The sequence below is a fragment of the Mus caroli genome, unplaced genomic scaffold, assembly GCF_978045245.1.
Source record: "Mus caroli unplaced genomic scaffold, Mus_caroli_1 scaffold_7, whole genome shotgun sequence".
Classification (NCBI taxonomy): Eukaryota; Metazoa; Chordata; class Mammalia; order Rodentia; family Muridae; genus Mus; species Mus caroli.
The window spans coordinates 82,856,696-82,882,091 of NW_028227262.1; the positions used below are offsets into that span (position 1 = coordinate 82,856,696).

Sequence of the window (25,396 nt, forward strand, 5' to 3'; positions counted from 1 at the left end):
CCGGCTAACTATTTTTTAGAAAAAAAAAAACAAAAAACTACATATTATAATTAGTTGGCAAGAACCCAGAAGGTTATCAGCTAGGAAAAGACTTGGAGACTCTGTGTGTGTGTGTGTGTGTGTGTGTGTGTGTGTGTGTGTGTGTGTGTGTGTTTGGTTTTATTCTTGGGAGCAGGGAGGGTAAATACAACCTATGCTGAATTACCAAACATTCATGAATGATTTCAGGATCTATTTTCCTGAGGTGTCTACTAAAGAAGAAAAAGTGACAAGGAAAGTTTAAAGTTTTACAACAAAAGAAACCACGTCCTTCTCTCCTTTTTCCCCAGTATTTCTCTCTTGTGGTTGTGGAAAGGTTAGGTCACAAACTTAGTCACACAAATGAGAAAAGATGAGGAAGAGTTTCTCAATTAAAGTCCAAGAATAAAAGGGCATCACTGACTTCTCAGTGTGCTGTGATCCAAATATTCATCAGAGTAAGGAAAAAGTTCAGAAAGATTAGGACATTATTCTAAATTAAATAAGCCATGGAAAAGAATTACCGTGCAGAATATAAAAATATCAAACTCATAAAGCAGAGAGTACATGGTGGTTGACAGGAGTGTGGCTGGAAGAAACGGCAATAAAGGAAGGAAAGTGGGATGATGGTGATAAAAAGATGCACAGTTCTGCTACCAATGAGTAAATCCTGGAAACCGACAGTAAGCTGCCTGTAATACTGAACTGTATATACTTAAAATTGCTAAAAGTATAGATTTGTAACTTTTAATTCTCTTTCATAAAAATTAATTATTTGCGTATAACATGACAGGATAATTTGGCATATAGAAAGGGTGATTTATTAACACACTATCATCTCATATACATTGTCCTTTTTGTCTTGTAGTGAGAATATATAAAAGCATAAAAGTAGATCTTACAGATTCTTACTACGTGAGATAGAAATAGAAAACCCTGTTAGGAGATCAATATGTTATGTCAGGTGACAGACATGTTGATTAGATTGATTGTGGTGATTGTTTCTGTGTTTGCGGAATTAAACGATCACAATATACATTGATAGCATGTACAAATTTTGGCACGTATGCCGTCATCATGAAAATAGTTAATTGAAAAGCAGGTTGCACATTGTTATTTCTCCACCCACCAAAGAACAGCAAATCCCAGCTGATGATCAGCGCCTGCTGGACACTATTATTTAGAATACTGCCTGGCACTCACAATGGACACTATTATTTAAAATTCTAGCTGGCACTCATAACTGAGCATCAAACTGCAATCGCTATCATCCCTAGGAACAAGAGATCGTTTTATACAAATGGAGGCACATGACTACCTTGGGCAGGCCTGAAGAAAAGCTGCCTGGCTGGAAAGACAGGCAGCTGTGGTATATTTACTGAGTGGCTGTCTTTCAGCTCCCACTTAACAGTTTAAAGACTTTTTTGCTGCTCATGGTTAAATTAACTCCTTTTGCCCTGGTTTTATAAATGGATTTATAATCTTTTAGAGGCATACTTTCCTTTGAAGCCTAACAAATGTTTAACACAACAAAGTTTGAATTACAGTGTCTTTCAAATGGTTGGACCATGACCCAAGACATATTTCTTATATCAAAACCAATCAGAGACCATCAAGAAGACTCTGCAGATAAAGGCAGGTGTTACCAATCCTGACAGCCTAGAAGCAATCTCTGGAACACACTTGATATATGGAAAAGACCAACCACAACAAAGCTGCCCCCTGAACTCTATGTCCATGCCATAGTATGGACACTCCAATGCAAGTAGGTAAATAAATAAATGTTATAAACAGTAAAATAAAATGAACAGATTACATGCACAAGTCTATATTTCATTAAATCTCTCTTAAACTTAAGCTTCTATTCATGTCCCTGTAAATAGGATTAAAAGCTAAGAAACTGCACATTGCTCAGAGTTTGACTACAAATGAATAAAACATGACTGTAAGAGTCCAACAGAATTGTTCCAAAAGTTGTGACTAGATTGTCAGTAGATTCTACAGTTCCATCCCTGGAAAATTACACAAAATATTTTTAATGAGCAGACACACATTTGACATCAAGAAGCTCGCAATGACTTCTTTGGGGGCTTTAACAGCCACTGTGGACTTACTTCTGCCATCAGGCAGACAGACATCCATCTCTCAGAGAAGGATCACCCTAGACTTTCACCAAAGTTGTGTGCTGCAGTCAGTTTGACAGGGAACAAACAGAGAAAGATGATTCATTCACAATTCCTGTCTCCTGTATGCCTGACCAATTATGATTCAAATAACCCAAATCTAACTGGACCCAGAATGCTGACTCTTATTTTAGTCCGACCTTATACTACAAGTCTGAATCAAATAAAAGGAGTACAGCGGGACCAGGAAATAAAAGCCTAATGGTGACTGGACCTACAGAACTATGATGAACCTGTTAACAGTGTAATCCTACAGTGCCATAGTCCATCCAGCATCAGATAAGTGGGCAAATGGATAAATGCAAAGAGCCAAAGACATATCTCATTTATTTAAAGGAGCACTCGCATTTGCTAACAGTGGAGACCAGACCGACCCTGAAGGATTTTTCTGACTTTCCGGGCATACCATTAGTCTGTAGTTTCCTAACTGACTGTTAATGAGTAATTATGGACCAACAGGTTGTTGACTTAGTTTTTCATATCATTCTTGAATATTTTAGGCATTTTCACATAACCACACTACCACACGTAGGATCATAACGCAGAAACACATGTGTGGGGGGCAGAAGGACAGAGCATGCTTTCCACTTTGGAAATCACAGCCATCACCGTTTCTGTCCTCCTGAAGACATCATTATTACTTTCATATGATTTATGGCTGAAAAGGATGAGGGAAAGAGCAAAGATCCTCTGCCAAATTCCCATATGGAATATAACACAAGCCAAACTGTGAAAAACTCATAAATGTGGGCAGATCAGTTTCATCAAAGAAGGGATTAAGAGGGTTCCAGAGACTGAACAGGAAACTTGCCAGATACTTTTTACAGTCATGTAATTCCAAAGGGACAGCAATGCCTACAGCCCTGCCCTGATGCAGTCCTTCAGTTTAAAGCAGGGTAGGAAGTTTAAAGCAGGGTAGGAAGCAGGAAACCAGGCAGAGGCGTATGAGGTGCTATCAACCGGCCCTGCTCAGTTTTTGATATATTTGTCATTTTTTTTCTTCTTGGACAGAAACTAAAATTGATATCATTTTGAATATTTTCACAAGAGCTAGCTGTTTCCTGAAAGTCCCCATTAATAGCGAAGTCACTACAACATCTACAAAATATTTTAAGGATAAATAGTTACCTTTCAAAATAGTAAAATCTTTACCCTAAACTCAATGAACAAACATTTCTGACATTGTGTGTGTGTTTTCACATAATTTTCTATGATGTTCAATGATCAGAAAAAATTTCCTAAATTTGATCATGAATTATTTACAAAATAAACAAGGTAAGATTAAAGCTAACATGCAAAGGTACAATGTGAAAACCATAAACATAAATCCAGAGAAGAACTAAGACCATATAACCTGAAGAGAAAACTGTTAAAGGGCATCTAAAGAAAAGCAGGTAGCTACTGTCACAGCAGCTAAGCAGAGGAAAGCCTCATTACCCAGGCCTGACAGCCTGGACTGGAATCCAGGAACTCACATGGAAGGAGAGAACCAAGGACCTCTGACCTCTACACATGCACTGCATACACGCGCGTGCACACACACACACACACACACACACACACTGTCATTCTAAATACTCACATGGCGAAGCCATGCTAAAGCACTGAAAGTGCTTATTGGAAGGTAGTGGGGCCCTTTAGGGGGTCAGGGTTCACGAAAGATATACTAGAAAGAATACCATCTAAGTAGGTACTGCAGCCCCCATCCCCTTTGGCATCCTGGCCACAGTGAGGGCAGTGACTTGGTTTTACCTGCATTCTCCTGTGCATTCTGCACCCTGAGGCTCTGCTTTACCGCGAGTATAAAAAACAAACAAACCATGGACTCAAGCCTTTTAACCAAGCCCAATAAACCTTTCCACTCAGTAAGCAGATTGATTTAGACCACAGGAAGCTAACATAGCTTAAAACACATTCGGAGGAAAGAACAGACCTAGCAAAGTGCACTACAAGAAACAAGGAGAGAAAGTGATGTGAGCAAAGCATTGAAATATTTATAAATAGTTACCTTTCAAAATAGTAAAATCTTTACCCTAAACTCAATGAACAAACATTTCTGACAGAGAGGAGAATACAAATAGCATCCGCTACAACCTCCGGTTCTTGGAGCTGGTTAGAAGCTGAGAACTATTTAATCAACCCACTCACACGGTGGACATTTTGTCTGAGAGAGTAGTTTTCAGAGTGGAGACAAGAAGAGAAGCCAGAGATCAATGGGCTAAGTGAGTGTTAACAAAGTAGAAGCAGGATCATCTCTAACTACACTGGTCCCTTCTGTCGAATGCCACAGATGTGCCAAATCTGGTTAAGGACCAACTAAAACCCTAGCAGTGAAACAATAAATAACAGATGCAAATAAGTGTCTTTACCTTCTTGTGGTTCTTGTAAACGTTTCTGTGAGCAAACCCCTTGCCACAGAGCTTGCACTGGTAAGGTTTGTCCTCGCTGTGGATTACTTTGTGGGCACCCACTTGATCAAGCCTCTTGAAGGACTTGTTACAGATCTCACAGTTATAAGGCCGCTTTTCTAGGAAGAATGAGCAGAGACAATATCATACAGATATGAAAGTCAAGGGTCAAGGGGATCCATCCTTTCCTGTACTTTTGTCGTATGCAACTAATTAAAGCACGGTCAGCCAAGCACAAAAATGCCTTCCATGTAATTCATCTGTGTTAGACATGTGTGCATTCACAAATTAACATGCAAATGCTTATTTTCTATAGATATATTTTAGCAGTTAAATCTTTGAAATAAAAAAGTTTAAATTCAAAGCACAAATTCTATTTCTATATGAAAAATAAAGGTGTGTTTATGTCAATCAAGTCCTTAATGCTGAGAGTTCTGCCAGCGATAGAAGCCATCAGTGAAGAGCACCAGGCAGGTGCCATGTGGCAGAGCTTCCCATCTTCAGAAGAGACACGTAGTTAGAGAGATTATAACATCGGCATTTATGGAATAGACATATGAAGTTAACATCAAAGCAAACAAATGTGCAAATTATACAAAGCACACCTGAAAGCCAACAGATTTCAATCATTGACTTTAACTCACTAACACTCAGTCTTCCTCCAAACCACATGGATGTTCAAAACATTTATTTCAGTATCCTCAAACTATAGCCTTCCTACATTCTTTAAAAGGATTCACTAAGATAAAAATTATTTTCAGTTCATTTTAGTGTCGTTACAAGAAAAAGAAGCCTATTACTCAACATTGTTTAAGTGAACTTATGCCTTAAGAAATTTCCCCAAAATATTAACATAGTTCTTTATTTTATGGGTACCATAGATAGAATGCTCAAGTATCTAGAAACATAATAAACACAAAAGTTGATTCTCCAATAATAGCCAGGCACTATGCTAGTATATTACATAAATGAACTTATTAATCAGTGCCAGGGTATCATGTCAAGAATAAAGAACCCAAGGTCCCAAATTAGATGGTGATTCTTGAAGACCTTTCCTATGCCTCAGCCAAACAACCTTTGCTTCATAAACAAACCCAGTTCTAGAAAATTAAGAACTTAAAAATCATTTGACTAAGCTAGAACTTATAGTGAGGGCTTCTGATTACTCATCAATTTCTTCAGCAAGGTGAAGTAATTCTTCTGCAGTGATTTCAATATATGCACGAAGTATGCAGTTCACCTGAATGGGTAATCATGTGACGCTTCAGCTGATTAGCAGAAATAAACTTTTTCATACATTCTTGACAATCAAATATCTCATGAATCTGAAAAAAAGATTAAACTGACAGTTAAACCAAGTGTTGAAAACTAATGAATTATACGCAGATGAAGCAAAAAATATAAACATGTGGACAACTGCTAGTATTGGGCCAAGTTTCCTTCATGTACCTTGGAAATGCCATGACATACTACATAGCTAACGTATCATCAGGAAATCCTCACAGGAAAGCATGCAGTATTCCTGCCTTATTTGTATGCAGTAAATATACAAACTGTTAAAAAAAATCCTTCACAGCTAACATATTAACTTGCATAATACATAAAATTTAGTGTGGGCCATATGATACCTGAGATATAAGTTTCCTTTTACAATAGGCATTAACGCTTCAAATGTAAACTATCAACTGCAGAGCAAGCAAGGCCAGTACAGCTCTGTTCTGAAAGCACTAAGTTCACCATGAAGCTTCACAGGACAGGAGGACCACAATAAAAAGGATGGACTATATAAAGTAGCCTATACATACAATGACTGAGTCTGAAGATCTAACCTTAAACATAAGCAATATGGCCAATTACATTAACAAAGGTGTGGTCAGGAAACCTTGGCTGAATGAATAGAGTACAGGATCTCTGACTTTGGGTAGGGATTGGATGAATATGTGAGATGTGAGTGTGAAATCAGTTCACTCTTATAACTATTGTAACCCAAGTATATCTCATTGCATGTTGTATAGTTTAAATATAGATGAATAAAATATATTTTATTTATTATATATTTATATAAAATGATATTCATTTATTTATATAAAATCTATTCAGAGTACAGCTTTAACACACAAGTTAATAAAAATGTTATAATCAGGTACTATATTAGTTCTTTCTATCTCAAACCATAAAATAGTTAGTATGGGAAAATCGAATCTCAGTTTATCATGATGTGGAAGGTATTCAGTTGTAAGAGGAAGATGGCATGAAGCCTGCCTTGAAAAATGCTGGCCAGCCAATTAGTAAGGGCATCAAACTATTGGACTAAGATGCAAAACTAGTTCTGTTGAAGGAACAATAATTAACCTTAGGCAAGCAAATCCTTCTTCATAGAGCCAAGACTTTCTCTGTTACTGAAAAATAACTAGATGCCACAGAGGAAAAAAAGATCAGCATGACTGATACAGTGCATGAGTGCAGGATAAGGTTTTCTTGGGATCCAAGTGGCCACGGCAAGAAGAGTGAAAAAAATGGAGAAAAGCTGGAGGCAGCAAGGCCAACAGATCCCAGACTGCCAGGTGGCCTGACTCCATGCCATGCCATGCTAGAGCAAAGCTTGAAAGCCCTCCTCTAACGACTTTACTCTTTAGTGAGTCAGAACTCACTGTGAGAACCTGGAAAGGCATAAAGCAGACAGTCACTGACAGACATCAAGCCTCTGGAGTCTATCAATGCAGAGATTCAGCAACGTCCACTTCTGAACAAGGATGAATTTCAGACTGGGGAGGTACGAGTGGGAGAACTACGAACACAAGTCCCAGACGGAATTTAGGAAGGACATGCAGCCTCTCCCATCAAACACCTATGGGGGCTTCAGCAACTAAGGAAGGGACATGAAATGTGTATTTAAAGCTAATAAGTGCAGATTTATATTCTTAAATACTGTATGTAAAAATATGTAATATATAATTTTATAACGATGACAAGGTAGTGCAAATGACAAATATTTGGTGTCATATAGAAATGAAGACTTTATTTGTAATATTCAAATTTACTGGCATAGAAAATGCTAAAAATTGATCTATGGACAAAATAATTGTTAAAATATTAAAATATACTCTTATTTATTCAGTATTTTTGAAACATGAGACATTTTTAAGGTGGAATTAATGAAATAGGTCATTTACAGCACACAAAAGCTTTTTAGAATTAACTCTCTTATTATAGAGGAAACAGGGTCATGGATATTTTTAAAACTTTTAACAAAACTTAACTGACAAATGACAGGTATTATTTAATCATGCCTAGTGTTAAGAAAACATGTTTTGTTAAATTTACAGTTTTCCATGCTCGTTTTCAGGTGATAATTTACTACTTTAAGTCCGAAATGAAACAACTTTAGATAAAAATCATAAGATACTTTATTACAACATAAAGTAGTATACTGTAATATAAAAGACTATATACACTATGCTGTAATTTAGTATTGTCATAAAGCACCATCTGCTGTCAAGATGAAATACTGCAACTAAACTCTACTAGACATTAGGGCGGACCAACTAAAATGATTGACAGTTGGAGTTACTATACTCTCCTATGTATTGAGAACGACTTTGAAGGGCTGCTCTAGATTGCAAGTCTATTTGCGCTAAGAATTTTTTAATATTCTGCAAATGTTCACAACATGAAAGAACAACTGTTCTTTCTGCATTCCACCAACAGTTACAACTTTTTTTTTACTATCAAATTAATTTTGTTTAATGGAGAAGGTATCTATATTAGTAAATAAATGGAAAATAAGGCATTATTCAGAAAAAGGCTCCATGACTAAGTTTGCTAAAATACTCTGTTCAAATATCTTAAACATCATAATCTAAGATTAAATAGATCCAGGAAATAAGTCATAGGTATTCAATAGGCATTCCAATTAGGGTGTTTAGAATTACAGACTTCAAAAGACTTCATATTTTTGCCTCAAACTAAGTCTATTCTCCAAGTCCTAGCATTTATAAGGGAGAAAAAAGGGAGCTACAGGACCTTGAGATACTCAGTGGGTAATGCATGTTCTGTGCAAGCAGGAAGTTCTAAGTTCAATTTCCCAGAACCCACATAACAGTTTGTCTGCAACCCCAAAGTTCCTGACGGCACAAAAGGCAGAGAAAGGAGATGACTCAGGAGCTCATGAGCCAGTCTTGTGTATGTATCAGAGAATAAGAGTCTCTCTCAGACCAACAATGGAGACTGTCTTCTGGTCTCCACATCTGTGCTCGGCATGTGTGTGCCTGCACTCACATGAATACGCATGTACACACACATATATACACAATTTAAGGGTTGGAGCTAGAAGATAAGTGTCTAGACTGGCATTCTGCAATTTCAGCACACATGCTCAAGTCTGAACACTACTGGGCAGAATATCCTGGCCCCTGTCCAAGAAGGACACCCAAATCGGAGACGCATAGTACATCTTCAATCAGCCCCATAAAGTCACCAGCTGGAAACTGCAAAAACTAAGACAATGAGCAGAGAATTCTAATCAATTTAATATCCTTGTTCAGAGAGGAGAAATCCAGCCCAATGTTAAATGGGGAACTACTGAAAGCAAAGGAACAGCCTTTATTTGCAATTTGTTATTTCTCCCAAAGATGATAAAAATCGCTCTATATCCAGGAGACAGCTTCACACATGTCAGTATGATTGTAACTATTTCATGTGTCATAATTTAAATCCATAAACTTGGGACTAATACATAAAAAGTGGCATCAGCTTTAAGTCCTGCCAAATTACCATGTAATAAATCTACATGCATACAAATACATAAAAAGCATTTTACAAATCACAAAAAAATAAAATTTTACACTCATCAGCAATATCTCTTCTAGATAACAAGTTACTGAAAGTTTTTTCATGTTCTCAGATATACTAAATATCTAGCATGTAAAATTAGGAAATTTTGTGCATTCTATTACAACACAAACAAAATCCAAATTTTATTTTGCTTCCACTGTATTCTCTATCAACTATTTACTAATTGCTAGACACATTAGACTTACATATAAAGATAACAGTAATTTTCATACTTACCACAAAGTGTTAGATACATTTTCTATGAATATGATAATTTATTTCTCCAATGACACAGGGACACACAAAGCTATCGATATGCACTTTCCTGTCAAGAGTAGAATAGAGCTAAGAGGAGCCCTGAGACATCCCAGTGCCAATCGGTCTCATTGTTATTAACTTAGCTCTAGTCTTTTAGAAATCATCTTCTAGCTCTCATTCTGTACCAAACTGAACCACAACATGTCCTCATGTTAATAAAAAAGGCAAACTCTCCACACAAAAATGTAGGTTTTCATATCACCGATTTGTGTTGCCTGAGCAAACACCAACTGAAAAAAATCTTCAAAAGGCAGTGGGTGCTCTGTGGGAATCAGCTAGACATGACGCCTGGTATTAAAGAATCTGTTAGCTAATGATGAACAACACAACTCAAAGGACTCTTAGCTCACTCTTCTGTACTGTGGAACATGTCGTCCCAGCTAGCTAAGCCCTGTCTTGGTATAACATCCGCCAAGTGATTGGGGCAGATGGTGACAGAAGGCCTTCCAGCCAACAGACAGGCTCTCACCCACCTTCCTGTGCTCCTGCAGGCTTGACACTGAGGTGCATTTTCTACTGCACACCGAGCATATGAGCTTTCTCTTAGGATCACCTAGGACAGGGAGGAAAGACCATCACAAATTAACTGAGGTTGACCCAGGATCCCTTCTACACCATTTCATTGTAGTAATTGAGAATTCTACACAGTTATATTCAAGTCTTTCTTTTCAAACTTGAGAGTTCCCAGCTCATCAGCTTCCACATATATCACATAAACTTTTCTCTATTCCATCTGTTAAAATAGTCTCTAGAGAGAAAGTTTCCACAAAAAGTCAGAACAAAATTTAAGTAAATCAAATGTTCTTTTTATAGGGAAAAGAATGACCATGTTAACTCATAAATTGATTACCCCATTTCCTTGACCTTTCATCAAGTGATTTCTTGCTATAGTTAGTTAGACTATTCCTCCAGAACTAAATTCCTGTAGAATTTGAGCCCATACCTTATTAAATAACTGTTAATGCATAGTATAATGTAGAATCATAAAATCAACCACAATAATATATTACACTAGCAATCTACACTGTTAGAAATCCCAACCAGAACTAAAATTCATCTTCTTTTACAGTAACAATAGAAACTCATATCATATTTCAAACTTCACAGTAATTAGACACTCAAAATAATTTCAAAATGTGATGCTATAACCACATTATCTGTACCAACACAAATTTCCTCAAAATGATATTTTATAATTAAAAAAATATTTGAAAGCTCCTAAAGTAAATATTAACATAATGTAGCACCCTGTGCCCATCACTTCCCCCAAACTAGGTGAAACCCATGCCCATCCTTGCTCTAACCTCAACAACAAGGAAATCCTGACAGCAGAAGTAATATTGCAGTGTTGTGTGATCATGATGCAGAGCTATGTTTATAAAAGGGAAACAAACATTTAGGAGAAGAAATGTAGGAATTTTCATTCTGGTTTTCAAGATCCTAAGATAGTCACAGCAAGAGCAGGTACATTTAATTGTTTAAAGCACTGTATAGACTACACAGCCATGAAAATATGTTTGGTGGTGACACTAGGGATTCAAAAGAGAAACTTCTTCACACAACAAAATGGACATCATCTTGCATGGACTTGTTCATCAGTCTATACATAAACTCTAGAAAGACCACCGAGAAAAACAACATCCCATCTTTCCAACTCCAATTATTTGGGATTGGTTTAGTTCTCTGTTGAGACCAGGCCCTGGTTTTCCCATAAGATGGGAGAAGAGAGAAAGAAGTTGACATCGCCAACCATTCATTTCACTGCCAATTCTGCTTCAGTACCAATCTCCCATCCCTACCATCTCTTCTTCACATCTCTTTCATCTTACAATTGGAAAACTATTTACACAGAGCAATATAGAAAGAGCTTATGAGGATACAGAAAATGTTATTTCTCATAAACACAACCTTTTTCTTAGCAGCCACAGAATCCACAGACTTTTGGCTTCCTATATTCAGGTTTGCATGGTGTTTAACTTTCAGGAGAGTTGGGAGTATTGTGATAAAGTTCAGTGGTGGGTTGAGGCCCTGGGTTAAATCATCAGGATCAGAAAAACAAATCAAACAACAGCAAAAATATTACACTAACAGTTACAGAAGCAAGCAATGGTCAAGGAAGCCATACAACTCTACTCATCTACAAACCTATCCATCATCCCCTATTGTATCTACAAAAAATGTCTGACCTGTGTTTAAATATTCAGCTTCCCTTCTTTTACCTCCTACTGGTCATATCACCTAACAGGACAATCAGTACAAAAGTAACTTGGTTTCCTAGCTCCTTAAACACCTTGTGTTCTATACAGAGAGTCCTCAGCCATACCTTAGTGGTGCTCTCCTGGCTCTGACAGGAAGTATTCTCCCCATCATCCGTACTTTAAGGAGAAAAAAAGTAGTAGAACCAGGCTAAGGATTAGAAAATGATACCACGTGCCAAACCAACCAAGAGGTGTGCACAGAGACCTTCGCTAAAATACAGCAACGTTCACATCTTATCACAACCTGCAACATGGGATAATGATGATGAAGTAAACTCTTCATGTATGACTTGTTTCCTGCAAAATCACCACGAATGCCCCAGAGCTGCAACAGTAAGCAACCCAAGGCCAATTACCAGAAGACTCAAAAACTACACTATAAGCACAGCAGGAGGACCATATGCCTAGTGATGCGGACGGAAAACTTTCCAGAGTTGTAGCATCCATCTGGCTTTTTACTTAGTTCAGCAAAGTTGACTTTAAAACTGACATAAAAGTTTGGTTAAAATACGTTGCAGACAAAGAAGGAGAAAATTAAGAACAGCATTTTAGCCAAAACAGCATTTAAAAAAAAATAAAAACCTATGAAAGCAAATCTATCAAAAAGTTATGCCTGCTTCTGCCATCATATTAAAGGCACCAGTATATTTTAAATTCAGCAGGGGAAGTCATTTTCCATATACCAGCCATATGTTCTTCACAAAGAAAGCCACAAAACAATGCTGGGAAATCTTGATGATTGGCACCCCCTGAAGGTTAGCTTAAAAGCTTCACCTTCTGCCCCCAGAGCACTGTTGATGGCTCACAGTGTGCAGGCTCAGGCAGTGAGGAAGGGAGGCCTGTAGTCTCACTCATGGTAACCTCTCTCACTGTGTTATTGAAGTCAGTTATTTTCAGGCAACAGAGGTCCTTATGCCAGGTATCAGTCACTCTTTTCACCTAATTGTGAGAATGAACCAAGAAGGAAGAAAAGAGTGTCCTGCTTATCTATGCAAAGGCAAATTTCTGTTCACTTCCCAGAAGTGGAGAGTAAAAGCAAACTCATGAGAAAAGACATGTGCAGAAGGACAGGAGAGTTTCCTTAGGTCTCACACTCTCTAACCAAACAGACCGCAAAGAAGAGAAAAGGCCCCACAGAGCAAAAGGTACCACAACCCAGAATATATTTATTGATGGGCAAGAAAGAAGTAAGGAAAAAATCCTAGGTGAAAAGCAAATCTTTTATTTGCTTTATTCTTTAGCTAGGGATTATAAGGACTTAAGGAAATCATCTGCTCAAATTTCAAATATTTTCAACTCCAAGGCAAAGGATAATTAGGAATTTTCTCCAGTACAGAAGAAATATAAGCACTTAAGGCACTGAACATTCTTGTAAAAATATGAAGGCACTTCACTTCCTAGTTTCAAATTATACCTACAAATGATCAATTTCAACAGTGTATGAAATATCAAGTTTATAGACTAAAACAGTGAAATGATTGAAAAGTATACCTGAGTGGCAAGAACAGCTAAGTGTGAGCATGGTTTACAGTGATGATTAATTCAGACATGGGGAAAATGATAAATGCTGCTGAAATAAACTAGGAAACAGGTAAGATGTGTGTCTGTGTGGCGCACAACAGAAGCCAGCCCCCTCCTCACAAAAGAGAATTTGAAGCAGATCCCATGGCCTAGGGAAAGGGGCCCAGTTAGTAAGGACTGTGCAGTGTCTCCTCACCGGTGTGGACATTTTCCTGGTGCCTTCGCAGGGCATCCTTGCTTTTCAGCCTCTTCCCACAGCTGTCGGCTTTGCACACAAACCTGGCATCCCCTCGGCAAGCCTTCTGGTGCTGCTCAAAACTATAAGGCAAGTAGCAAGGGGGCAGAAGAAATGATGAAGGTATGCCTACACACTCAAAAGTCACACAAGGTTTCTGCAACCCATGCCTCCCAGGACTTCCTTCCTGCAGGAGTCTGGAGGTCATTTCATGCATTAGTTATGTTGGTAAGAAAAATGTATCTAAATCCTTCAGTTTACTTAGTGCAGTGCTGACTTGCTCCAAGCATGAATTATGCACAAGAAAATGACCTGCAGACTTGTGAAAGCCATTTCATAACCAGATGCTAAACCTCAGTGCTGAACTGAAAAGAGAATTGCAAAGGGCACACTGAACACTCGATGAAGAATTTTTCAAGCTGCTTCTGGCTGTGCAGAAAAGTGCAATGATGAGGGTGGGTGAAGAAGCCAGAGTGCCAGGATATGCTCCCAGCCTTGTGCTGCTCTGTGTGGTCTTCTACATTTTAATGGTAGCCTATTAGCTCTAAGATATAGTTCAAAATCTGACAGTGCAATAAATACATATAAAAGCTGACTAAAATGCAAGTTAAAGTTAACTTGTTAAAAAGTATTATAACTTTCGCTTGGCTTTATTTGAAGAAGTTAATAAAATCTCTAAATGTTTAAGTCATCCTAAAGGTATCAATTTTTGAAAGATTTGTTACTTGTAAATAAAATTATTTTCAGATTTCATAAGCAAAACCTGATGCATATAATATATAGAAATGTCATCTCTTTAGAAGACAGGTACATGATAGGTAAGTAGGTAGATAGATGATAGATAGATAGATAGAGATAGATAGATAGATAGATAGATAGATAGATAGATAGATAGATAGATAGATAGAAATAAAATGGCATACTTTGGAATTAAACACAACAAAATGGAAACATTAAATATTCTGGAAGCTGTTTTACTCATGTAAGGTGACAGTTTGCTAAGTGTGGAATTTTGGAGTCTGTATATTCTCTCACTTTTGGTAACTCTGATCTTACAAAATGTTAAAATCGAAGCTAGTTTTAAGTTGTAGACACAAGTGACTAGGATAAGGTAATGGGTAAATTCATGTAATTCTCCTCACTGCCACACACTGACCCATTCATCTTCAAACTATTCTTCCAACTCACTGTGAAATAGATGCTGCTTCCCAGCCTTCCACTATCAATACACTGAATTCTTCATCAGTTAAACAGTTTTAAACAAATTAGAGGGCAAATAAGTGAAACTTGGTGAATAACCTCAAGCACTGGCTAAATTATGCATACATAAACCATTATTAAACCATTAAGCATGATATTTAATGGCAAGTATGAAATGCACCTAGAAGGGCTTAGCAGGAATGATGGTGACCCGTAAATCTCATGCTCAGAGCATTCGAAACTCAGCAAGGTCCACTCAGAAAAGATGAGCTCATAGCAAAGTAGGCTACCTGCCACTTTCCCACATATGTTTGGTGCATGCTCACAGACACAGATATACATAGCAAGCCCAGTAAATAATCTGACTGTTCGAACACAAGCTGAACCACAGCGAGCATACGCACTGTCTCTGCAAGGCCTGCCTCACAGGGAATTTCTTCCCGCAGTTCTCGCATTTGAACTCTTTCTCCCCTGTGGGCTTCTGGTGCAAGCTCTGAAGGTGCTCAGTAAGGACTTCCTCACTGGGAAAGCTCGATTCACACTGTGGACAGGCAAAGTCCTCTTCACAGCCAAGGTGACCTGTGCAATGTATAACACAGGAGTTCACAAGCAAGGAACTAGCTTTGGCCCCCACTTCAAAATAAACTAGTTGTGTCTAATACAGCCCATTTTTTATCTTCTCTAACAAACATTAGCATTGTCCATATTAAACAGAAACCAAAATTGTTATCAGAAAAACTATTTTTAAAATCATTTTATTATGCTTCACAGAAGTTACAAAATCAAATTCAATCTGCAGTTTTCCTTTTAATGGTAATGCTTCAGATCCGAAGTAACAATAAATTCTGAATTGCAAAGCAAGTCTTTTCCTGGAAAATGGATCATCGTCAGTTCACTCTGAGCTTTACAAGAAGAATCCAACAGACATAAACTACTGTGAATTGCCAAAGGGGGATCTCACACTCATTTGAAAAAAGGCACAACATGAAAACACTGCTGTCTATGCAGATGCGGTAGGTGAGGCACCCCTATTCCACACCACTGACAGAGCTCCACCCACGTTCTTCCGGGTACCATTAAAGTTACATATCTTTAGAGTTAAAATATATTAAATATGAAAAAGTTAAAATAACTAATAATGCCACCCTGAAGATGCAGCTGGTGCATACCAAAACCATATGTGTTCCATCTGTGAAGTGCAATGTCTACAGTAAATCTCAGGTGCACTCTCCCATACTGCTCTTTTCCCCATTTCTAACTCAGTCATTTACATATTTAAGGTGTTACATTCATGTAATCAAACACTACACTGGTAAACATGTGACTGATGTCTTCATTTCTCTTGCTGGGGTCACGTTTGTGTCTTGTATGTTTAACTTCTGTAAATAAGGAAAGAAGTCCCTCAGTTCAATGTGAACTGCAGACATAACTATGAACAAGAAATTTCTGACTGTTTAAAAGCATTCCTTTTGGCCAAGTGGACAGAGATACAGGGTGCTACAACACAGCACTTTCCCTCAAGTTTTCTGCAGGAATAAAACACAGGACCAAAAATAAATGATTATTTCACACCAGTTGACAACCAACTGGCATCCCTCTCCTAGACTGCAGGTATCACCTATGATCACCTGAAGTTTTTGATCCCCAGACAAGGACAAATTAGCAATCCTACCAGCTCCTGTGATCAGACTAGAAATAGATTTCCTGAATGTCCAGCTTCTCAGAAGATCTCAGAAGACAGATCTCTAGGACACAGCAGGACCACCCTACAGATCTGGCCTCCTTACATGTACATGGGATGAAATCCTCAGAGCCTGAGTGACCTTCTTACTGGCCACTGTAAGAAGAACCAGTGCAGGAGGGGACAGACCTTCAGTGTATCTTACCACAGTGACAACAAGAACCAGAGTCGCCCTTACCCCTTACCCTGGCCACCCTACAGGACTTACCCCAGACAATCTTTTCCTGGTATTCAGAGGAAAAGAATAGTTTTGACAAACACTCTTTTAACAATACCACATCATAACACACAAGTATAATTCAAATAATTCAAGCTACCTTCCTCTCCAATGTCTCTTCCTTCAGATCACCAAACGAAGATGCAGTACCTTTACTTCCAGCTGCCAACTGTCCCTTAGAGTGGTCAACTTTGCCTTCTTTGGTCATGGTCAGAGCTTGTTGCTCCTCCTCCTCTGCCTCCACATCACTGTCCAGGTAGCCAATCAAAAGCTCTGTATCTGTTTCTATATCATCAACTGCCAAGTAGAAAATATTTTCTCCTTCCTGGAATAAAGTTAAAAAAAAAATGCTAAGGCATGATTAGCTTCTGATATCACTTTAAGATATATTAATTTAGTATGTGATATTGACAATATAGCTGTTAGCACTTGAGAATGGAAACAAATGATCGGGGATTCGAGGTTATGCTCAGATACAATGTAAATTCAAGGCCAGCCTAGGCTATAAGAGACCTTGTCTCAAATACAAACAAGCAAATAAACAAATTAATATTATAATGAAATAACTGAAGCTCATGTGCCTATGAAGTTACTATTAATTTTTCTTTATTTCTAATTGATCTGGATGTTGAAAGGTATTCAGACTACCTCTCATATAAAATTAAACTATTTTCTATAAATTTATACAAATTATGAAGATGAATCATACCTTATGAATTGTATTTATAAATATGTAAGTATGTCTTAAGGATTTTGTTCTGATTGCTATTACATATAAAATTAAAGGAGAAAAGTTTCAAATTCTGACACAAACTAAATATAAACAAATGTGTTTCAGAAGTAATTTTCAAAGAGTTGAATCAGAAATACCAAAGACACTAGACACAGGAAATGTAAGGGCTGACTGAGTGATCCAGTGCACCTCATCTCTCAGGCCTGGCTTAGCCTACGGAGATTACTGAAGGCAAAGGAGAAGAATAAAGGCAACCAGTGCAGACTTATTAAAGGAAATTCTGGCAGGCAGGAGTCAGTAAGAGCTGAAATGATAATTACTCTGGAGGCCCTTCTGCCAGTAGCAGACACATAGGAGGTACATCAAAAAACCTAAGAAATTCACGGAGAATGTTCACTCTTGGAATAAAATTGGACAAAAATGCCTCCCTGAACCTTGGTTAAATCTTTAAGCAAGCCAGTCCTGGGGCTGCAAGGCTGGCTGTAGCAGGAGAATTGTCCGGGGTGGGTTTCCTCCCATAGCTGTGGAGCTTCCCTGAGATAGCGCCGACTTTGGTTGCAGAAGATAAACAGAATACACAAAATAAATTTACTGAAACTTCCTTCTGAACTAAATGAACAAAAAGAGCAAGGAAATTAAGTTCTACTGAAGAGTAGAATTCAATGAAGTACAAAGCACAGAGAGAAACCCTCATTAGTTTGACAATGCGTTCTACACTGATGTTGAAATGCACAGCAAGAAAGAGGCAAAGGGGGAGGGAAGGAGCAGAGAGGGCCGACAACAGCTGTTTAGATAAATGTGTGCAGTCTACACAAGCAGAAACCCCAGGAACTATTGAAACATTCCCACACAAAGCATTGTCAGGAATAGAAGAGAGCTACTCTCTATCGCTTCACTTGAGCTCCCCAACTACATCTGCAATTCCGCTGCTGTGACAAAATACGTAGCAGAGCAACTTAAAGAGGGAAGGTTTATTGTGGCAGTTTGAGTCTGATCCATTAGGATCTGGGAAGTCTCTGGGAAAGACAGAGACAGACAGAGAGAGAGAGAGACAGAGAGAGACAGAGACAGAGACAGAGACAGACAGACAGACAGACAGACAGAGACAGAGAGATACTGTGCTCAGCTCCGTGTCTTGTTTTCATTAAGTCTGGGGACCCAGACTGTGAGATGGTGCCTGCCCACATTCAGAGTGGGTTTTCCCATGGGAGTCAGTTAAAGCTCTCTGGAGTACTCACACAGACGTGTGCAAAGGTGCCTTTCTATGCGATTGAGTATCCTGTCATGTTGACAACAATGATGATAAGCACAACACTTGAGAAAGGTCTCACTGTATAGTCCTAGCTCACCTAATGTTACATAGACAAGCTATACATTCAAGGAAAGGCTGGAACTTGTGACAACTCTCCTGTCCATGCTTTCCAAGTGCAGAGAGGAGTACACCACCAAGTCCAATTGTCTTTGTTTTTAAGTGTATTTTGTAATTAAAAAAAAATCCAAATATTTATTTCACAGCTCCCTGGAGAAAAACAGAAATGATGATCATTATTCAGCAACAATGAGAGAGAGAAAACTCAAAGGTTCGATCTGTGTTTAGACACATCTAATGAGACCGTGTTTCAGAGCATCCACACCTCCAGAAACAGAGTTGTTTATAATTAGGAAAAATGAAGCAATCTATAGAAACTACTACCCGTGATGTAACAAGAATAAAGAAACAAAAGGACACGGTCAGTAGAAGAGACTAAATCAGAACCGGCCCTCTCATGGTTAGTTTCTCTAAACACTTGAGGACTCCCCTGATGGAAATCTCAAACACAACCATAAATCTTAGTGCTTATCTGATCAACATCCATGAAAACTAATTGAAACTGCTTTCTGGCACATCAGTCATTTTGTGATGGTTTGCATAGCAGTAGATAATCTTTAATTTTAAAACATGATAACATTATATTAAACTATAACTTTGAAGGATGCATGTTTATTGAGAGGCTCTGTAATAAAGGCAGGGTTTAATATTTTCTAGACTTTTAATAAAAGCAATGGCAGTATTTCACAATCCGAAGTTCTTGGCCATATTATAATACAAAGAGAAATGAAGCTACGGGGATAGCATACATCTGTTGAAGAAGTGGGGAAAATCCCTCTGTGTATAACTCAGCCCATTTTTAAGACCTATAGTCTCATCCTCTGCATTTGTGACCATGGTTTGAAAATCACACTCTTACCTCTCTTTTTTGCCAATTGATACAATGAGGACATTGAATATCTCCCCAAGGCCCACGTGTTGAAGGCTTAGTCTCCAGCATGTTATGCTACTGAGAGAGGGTGGATCCTTTAGGAGATAAAAGCTAGCTAGTCATATAAAGTTGATTATGAGTATGTCCTCAAAGGGATCACCTGGACTCTAGACCCTTCCAGTCCCTTCTTTTGCTTCTACAAGTTCCTTACCACATTTTGCCTGATCACAGGTCACAGAAAAAGTCAACCAATCAGAAACTGAACTTGTAAACCAAACAAACCAAATAGCTACACTGCACTAATTTTTTATCTCATCATGATTCCTATAACTTTCCCCATGGGATTTTCCTTTTTCCAAAACTCTGTCAGAACCTGCCATGTTACTAATGTCTAGAGCCCCGTGAATCTGTTTTCCTGATGTGTAGAATCACTAACTGCCTTATCACCTCTTTCACTGTAGTAGGAAGGCTATAAAGAGCACAGATCAAGGAGCTAGAGAGATTATTCAACAGTTAAGGTCACATACTGCCCTTCCAGAAGACCTGAATTGAGTTGCTCATACACATGGTGGCATACACCTACCTGTATCTCCAGATCTAGAGGATCTAATTAATACCTTTGGCCACCACAGGCAATTGCACACACATTAACACAGGCTTACACTCAGATAAATGTACCTACACATAATGAAAAATAATAAAAACTTATTTTACAAAGTGAGTATGGTTCTAATGCATAGGGACTCAACATCACCTCCCTCTTATCGGTAGGCCCATTTTGACATTCTGATTCTCATATTTGTTTCTCTTTATTACGCTCATTATTTATCTGGTGACTTAGTTACATGTGCACAGTCCCTCCTTGCAGGAATCCTTCCAGCTATTTATATCTTAGGAATTCACTTCCCTGGACCTCAGACTTAGTGCTATGATACTGTTTATGGTTGACCTAAGGTTTTGGGTGATTATCTGGAGATATATAAAGTTCTACAAGACCATATTCTTCTCAAAGGTAAGTACTCCCAAACCATTAGCTTTCATGAGCCTATAGATATGTCATGGAGCCTTAACTGTTACTCATTGTGCCTGTGTCTACTCTCATTTTTGTTGATTATAGTCCCATTTGATGTTTGGCAAATGGCGTCTGCATTTGGCTATTTAGAATATCAAAATGTTGAAACATCCTAAATACCCAACCTGTATAAAGAGTTAAGTGTCTAACAACTAGTTTTTAAAGATTTATCAACCCTGAGAAATCTCTCTGAGCAGGAAGTTTCCAGTCTGGGGGAGTTTTAGGTCTACCTAACTACACACTCAAGATGTTCTCTAAGGTCACATACTCAACCTAGTTGTATCTATCAAGGTTACTGGTTGGCTCTATGTTTCACATGGTGATTAATTTCCTGGATCAAATAAGAATTAACTAGGCTAGTTTGCATCTCCCTTATGATGACAAACACTGAATATTTATAAGAGAACCAGATTTGTTTTACCTATGGGTTATATCATGGAACTCAAGGCTGAACCTGAAGGGAGGAACCGAGGCAGACACTATGGAGAAATGCTGCTTATTGCCTTGCTTCCCGTAGTTTGTTCAGTGTTCTTTATTATACAACCTGGAACAATTTGACCAGGGATGGGACTGTGGCCTGGGCCATTCCACATCAATAATTAATGAAGAAACACACCCTATAGCCAGGCCTACAGGGCAATATGATGGAAATAATTTTTCAATAGAAGTTTCCTCTTCCCAAATGAATCTAGTTTCTGTCATTTTGACAAAAACTAGAAGTACAAGAACACTCAACATTCAGAAATAATTTTTATCCTCAAATGTCTTAGGGTTTAGCAAATGGACTCTCATAACCTGAGCCTTATTTTCCTGGTCCCTAGAAGCTCTTACAAATGAAGGACCCTTCTTTTCTCCAGTCCCCGAGTATACTTCTGGAAAAAAAATAAGAACTAAATCCTGCTATCAAGAGACAGAGAATACAGGAAGTAGAGATAGGATAAGGTACCCCAAGGAAGGCCCCCAGTGGTCCACTACCTCCTCCTATGCCCAGGTTGGACCTGATTCTCACTGGGATCAAAGGTTGAAAGATTGGAACTGGAGGATATATTTCACATACCACACAGTTGTTCAGGGAGTCTACCATCTACATCTTTGTTTTGAACTAATAAGATAACAAAAGCGATAATGCCATTCGGGGAAATAGAAGGAGCTACAAAAATGAGTTGTGGCTCACTTTTCTGTCTTAACAAGTTTTTTGTTTTGTTTTTTGTTTTGGGAATTTTTTTGGGGGGTGGGGGGGGTGGCTTTTTGAACCAGGGTTTCTCTGTATAGCCTTGGCTGTCCTGGAACTCACTTTGTAGACCAGGCTGACCTCGAACTCAGAAATCCGCCTGCCTCTGCCTCCCAAGTGCTGGGATTGAAGGTGTTTGCCACCACCACCCAGCTGTTCTTAACAAGTTTACAAACAAAAAGCAACTGTAGATTTTTTTCCTTTTGAATCATCACAGAGTCCCATTTTTAAAAGCTATACATAGTAATTTAAGCCATCATTTGATAAGAGTCTTTTTAACAGTGACTACTATACTATGACAGTGGTTAGGACCAAATCAACTCAAGATGCCTGCCGTCCTGTTGCATTGTTTCCTACTCTATCACTTACTGCATGAACTCTTTCCTGGGATTCAGGCAGGTAAATCTGACTTACAAGGCTTAGGCATATGGTTCAGTGGATAGGCAGCTGCTGCTCTTTCAAACGCCGAAATTCTGTTTCCGGTGCCCATTATCAGGCAGTTCATAACTTTATGTAACTCTGCCTGCACAGAATCCAGCCCTCTCTCCTGGCCACCTCAGGTTTCCATATAGAAACAAGGTGCATGCACATGCACAAATACAGGCACACATCAAAACAGATGGATAGAGAGAGAGATAGAGAGATAAACAATAGTTTCAAAAAGAATCATCCTTTCAAATTCCCTACCTCCTCTCAATACCAACATGACTTACAAAGCTCAACTTTCCCAGACAATTTGTCTATCATCCCTGTTAAAGTACCAGGCCTTGTGGGCATAGATTTCATGAACTCATGCATGGGACATTCGCTTCTGCTATTTGAAAACAGCAAAAGTAACTCTATCTTCTTTCACACACACAAAAAATATTAAGCCCCACTGTGCACAAATAAACATAACTCGAGAGGAGGGCACGGTACTTTGGTATTTGAGCAGCATCTGTTTGTGACGTAACCTGGTTCTTGTTTATGTGTTGGCAGGCTGCTGTCCACATGTGGATGATATAAGGGAAAACACATGATTATACACTTGGCAGAGGCACAATTATTCTATTGAAAAGGCAATAGGCTGTGAAAATCCACATCATCCAGCTGAAAGGACCAGCAGTTAATCCAAACGCAAGGAAACTCAGCTCCAAAGTAAACCTTGGGGTGACAAATTAGTAATTTATATAAGAGTTGGGAAATTTTTTGAACCGTTTTTCTACTGAATAGTTATTTAGATAAAAAGATGAAAGTTTAAAAGAAAGCAAATAAGATAATTAATAGGTGCTATCATCTCACTTGAATCTTCTTTACTAAACCCTTGAACAAGTCTCAAGCAGCACACAAACATAATTTCTGCAGGATGAGAGACACCAGGGAACATTTCAGCAGTAAAACCAATGACATCTATAATATTAATCAAATAAACAAAATATGTTTACAGTGAGACATAACGTTTCTGGCTGAAGCATTTCACCCTGCTCACTTCTGTCATGTACTCTAGCACAGACACATGGCTCCAAACTCCTGGGTGTCCCTGCTCTCTAAGCATGTCTGAGCAGATGGCATGCACCGACCATGGGATGCATGCATTCCAATGGTAACACCAGGAGTCCCATCCAAGCAAAAGCTTTGAAAGTCCTCAGTACTGCTCTTCCTGCCAATAAAACACACAGCTGCAAACCTTTCCATGGGATACCATGTGGGTGAAGCATCCAACCTGGCAGCCATACATATTAAACAAGAATAAGACTTCATAGAGCTTTTGCCAGACATGATGGTGATACTGTAATCCCAGCCCCCATGGGGCAGTAGGAAAAAGTCAGAAATTCAAATCCAGTGTCAGCTACAATGCAACACCTTATGTGGAAATATACAGACAAAGCACATAGAGCTGGTGATTCACCTCAAGTCACTGAACTCAGGGGATGGGGGACTGAAGCACTGAAAGGGAAGAAGCACCTCCTGTCAGAGGCCAGCCTGGGCTATACCTGAGACACTGAAGGGGAGGGAACAATGTCTGTTAGAGGCCAGCCTGGGCTATACCTGAGACACTGAAGGGGAGGGAACAATGTCTGTTAGAGGCCAGCCTGGGCTATACCTGAGACACTGAAGGGGAGAGAACAATGTCTGATAGAGGCCAGCCTGGGCTATACCTGAGACACTGAAGGGGAAGGAACAATATCTGTTAGAGGCCAGCATGGGCTACTTATGGGACTTTGTTGCAAAAACAAACAAGCAAAGTTTGAGCTGTCTGTTGCAGTGGTCTTCATGGTGAAAATTACTGACACAATAACAGATTGATTAATAGTTGTCAACAGATAGTTGTCAAAACTTTCAGATCAAAAAGAAAGCCTCTGAAAATACCAAACTGATATAAGGTAAGAAAAGGACAAGTTGAATTTAAAATAATGAAAAAGGCAGAGCGGCCCAGCTTTGTGTTGTTAAAGTGCAAAGAAATCCACCTCCTTTAGAATCATGGTCTGTGATCAAGCACACAGCAGGGAACAGTTCACCCTATCCCAGAGAATAGATGCAATCTTAAAAATTAAGCCTGTGATACTGGCTGTTAGTTTACAGTAATTGCCTCTTTTATGTTTAGGTATAGGCCTTCAATTCCTGATCTCTCCAGTACTTTTAACATGAGGTGTGTTGTATTTTGTCAAATGCTTTCTCTGCATCTAGGGAGATGGTTATGTGATATTTTTGAGTCTGTTTATATAGTGGATTACATTAATGGATCTTCATATATTAAACCAACCTTGCATCCCTGGGATGAAGCCTACTTGATCGTGGTGAATGATGGTTTTGATGTGTTCTTGGATTCGGTTTGCAAGAATTTTATTGAGTATTTTGCATCGATTTTCATAAGCAAGCTTGATCTAATGTTCTCTTTTTGGTTGAGTCCTTGTGTAGTTTAGATATCAGAGTAATTGTGGCTTCATAGAATGAATTAAGTAGTGTTCTTTTTGCTTCTATTTTGTGGAATAATTTGAGGAATATTGATATCAAGTCTTGTTTGAAGGTTTGGTAGAATTCTGCATTAAATCCACGTGGCCCTGGGCTTTTTTAGTTGGAAGGTTCTTAATGAGTTCTTCTATTTCCTTACAGGATATGGGCCTGTTTAGATCAACCTGCTCTTACATTTGGCATGTGGTTAATGGCGAGATACTTGAAGCATTCCTACTAAAGTCAGGGATAAGACA

General features: G+C 38.6%; 1 protein-coding gene across 3 annotated transcripts in view; it reads right to left on the reverse strand.

The window, feature by feature from the left end:
- Nucleotides 1-25,396, reverse strand: part of Prdm5 (PR/SET domain 5) — a 180,333-nt gene that overhangs the window by 79,100 nt on the left and 75,837 nt on the right. For 2 of the 3 annotated variants that reach the window (XM_021164998.2, XM_085840555.1), the window contains exons 4-9: nt 17,083-17,257; nt 15,379-15,553; nt 13,736-13,857; nt 10,234-10,313; nt 5,850-5,934; nt 4,571-4,728 (exon numbers count right to left, since the gene is read on the reverse strand). In XM_021164998.2, coding sequence (XP_021020657.1) covers nt 4,571-4,728; nt 5,850-5,934; nt 10,234-10,313; nt 13,736-13,857; nt 15,379-15,553; nt 17,083-17,257 — 795 coding nt within the window. Of the gene's footprint in view, nt 1-4,570; nt 4,729-5,849; nt 5,935-10,233; nt 10,314-13,735; nt 13,858-14,127; nt 14,221-15,378; nt 15,554-17,082; nt 17,258-25,396 lie in introns of all 3 variants that reach the window. The other variant, XM_021164996.3, reaches the window with a different exon arrangement.